This window comes from Octopus bimaculoides, chromosome 1 (genome assembly GCF_046866305.1).
Source record: "Octopus bimaculoides isolate indiv1 chromosome 1, ASM4686630v1, whole genome shotgun sequence".
NCBI classification, from domain to species: Eukaryota; Metazoa; Mollusca; class Cephalopoda; order Octopoda; family Octopodidae; genus Octopus; species Octopus bimaculoides.
The window spans coordinates 198,005,640-198,008,116 of record NC_142928.1 but is presented as its reverse complement, the minus strand read 5'-3'; the positions used below and the strand labels follow the sequence as shown (position 1 = coordinate 198,008,116).

Below are 2,477 nucleotides of genomic sequence, written 5' to 3'. Positions count from 1 at the left end.
ATATATATATATATATATATATATATATACAATTAATGTGCAACAAAATACATAGAAACAGAAAAGAGGCATATACATGAAAATTTTTCACGGAAAGTGACGAACGAAAATGACAATTCTGAGACTGAAAACGATTGATTGCCTACATATATATTCATATATATTTACAAACATTTCTCTATACATTTATATACTTATATATATATATATATATATATATATATATATATATATATATATATATATGTGTCCACTTACCATGCGTAGAAGGCCTGTACCCATGTGCCGTCCTGCTGGCCGGGGAATTGCTGTAATAACCTGCCGCATTAATGTGACCGGCGTTAGAATCCAAAGGGTGCGTGAAGAACATGTCACCAATATCGTCGGAAGGTAGAATACTGGGGGTTGTATCGAAGTTACTTACTCGAGGGGCTTCGGGCCTCAACCATGGCCCTGTTTGTTGGTCAGTTACTTGCATGATGTTGAAGCTACCACACAGCTTTTCTCTATCTTTACAATTTAATATTTATATATTCAAATATTACAATATTATATATATATATATATATATATATATATATATATATATAATGTGTATATGGGTGTTTTTTAATGTATATTATATATACACTATATATATGTTTATGCTCTACATATATATATATACATGTATATATATTCTTGTGTGTATTTGAAAGATTTACATAGGTATGTATGTGTATGTATGTATTTTCTGTGTATTTATCGAATTGTTATAAATATATATATGTATTTATATATATATATATCTTTATATACACAGAGTGTGTATATGTATATATGTGTGTATGTAAATATTGTATATCGGTTTGTTTAAGACGGTATATGCTTTTATGTAAACATACTGTCAATCACTTGACATATTTCAATGAATATATATACACACACATATATATATATATACATCGTTTCATGTATCACATCTTGGTATAGATTTAAGTGTATAAACAGATCTACCTGTATATATATAAATGATATATATAATTGTATATGTTTATGTGTGAAGTTGTTTTAAGATATAAAGACTTGTATGTGCATATACGTATATATATATATATATTGACGCCTTGCGTGTGTATATTAAAACAGTTGCCGGCGATGTTTAAGTACGTATGTATTTAAAATACATGTATGTATAAAATTTGAACGTATAATAAACATTGTATTGATATTTGTCTACAGATAAATTCTTCCTCATTGAGCCTTTTATATGTCACCGAAAATACGTACATGTAACACACATATATACATATATATATGTATATATATATGTATATATATATATATATGTATGTGGTTTTGCGAGTTCCTGTTTATTTATATATCGTATACTATTAACCTTCCGAATTTATATACGTGTATATATATCCAGTATATATTGGTGCAGGAACATGTGTATATAATGTATATGTATTTAAAATGTTTTAAAATGCCGGCACGGTATGTTTAAATTAAAATTTGTAGAAGTATTGCGTAAGCTGATCATTTTTGCTCTTCCTTTACACACACACACGCGAATGTATTTTAGTTGTGTGCAGAGTAATTATAATGATAATAAATTACATATTCATAATGCTAATTAACATTAGTAATTATGTCTTTAAATTAAATTTATCCCAAAGTATCCGTGCCGTAGTCGTTACTGTGTAGAGGCAATTTACCTTGTGGAATTTTTATGTTAAACCAAAATATATACCGCCGATGCGTCTGATAATTCTGTTATGTAAATATACACCCGTATATGCGCATGCACATATATATATATATATATATTTATATATAATACGTATGGGTATGTGTATCTTCTGTACGTAATATACAAAATATGAAAGAATAAATTAATGAAAGCAATAAAATTCTTACAAGTATGTATATATAGACGTTTTAAAGTGCATACACAACCGTGTATATATGTGTATGTGTGGTACTTGTGGGTGGATGTGAAGACGGTATAAAGTTGCGTATACTCACTTTGATTTTACGCACACATATATATACACATATACATGAATGTACCTACGTAGGCCGCAATGTAAGTGTATATATATTATCTGGCTGACCGATGTACGGTTTCAACATCTTGTAGTGGTATCGTTTTGGCGTCAATTCAACGCAACATGTAATATAATATGTGTGTGTGTGTGTATAAATGTAGACTATGTATATATGTATGCGTGTCACTTGTTACTGTAACTGCGTGTGTCTGTATAAATGTACACAGGCGTAAATATATATACACATATATGTACGCTTATATTTATGAAAACGAGTGTATATATAAAGATAGGAATATGTGTGTCTGTAGTTTGTACTATATCAATCTTATCGATACCTATACGTAGATGTATAGAATGTATGTATATGTCCCATTTATGTGTGTGTGTATATAATTATATGAGTATGCACGTATACGTTTGTGTGTGTAAAAATATATGTGA

General features: G+C 28.5%; 1 protein-coding gene across 3 annotated transcripts in view; it reads right to left on the bottom strand.

The window, feature by feature from the left end:
- The window catches only part of LOC106879374 (transcription factor GATA-3), a 189,854-nt gene extending 187,729 nt beyond the window's left edge, over positions 1–2,125 (bottom strand). For 2 of the 3 annotated variants that reach the window (XM_089365445.1, XM_089365457.1), the window contains exon 1: positions 259–533. In XM_089365445.1, the coding sequence (XP_089221571.1) occupies positions 259–478 (220 nt within the window). In that variant the 5' untranslated portion in view covers positions 479–533. Of the gene's footprint in view, positions 1–258; positions 534–2,010 lie in introns of those variants that run through there. The other variant, XM_089365468.1, reaches the window with a different exon arrangement.
- Between the last annotated feature and the right edge of the window lie 352 nt (positions 2,126–2,477).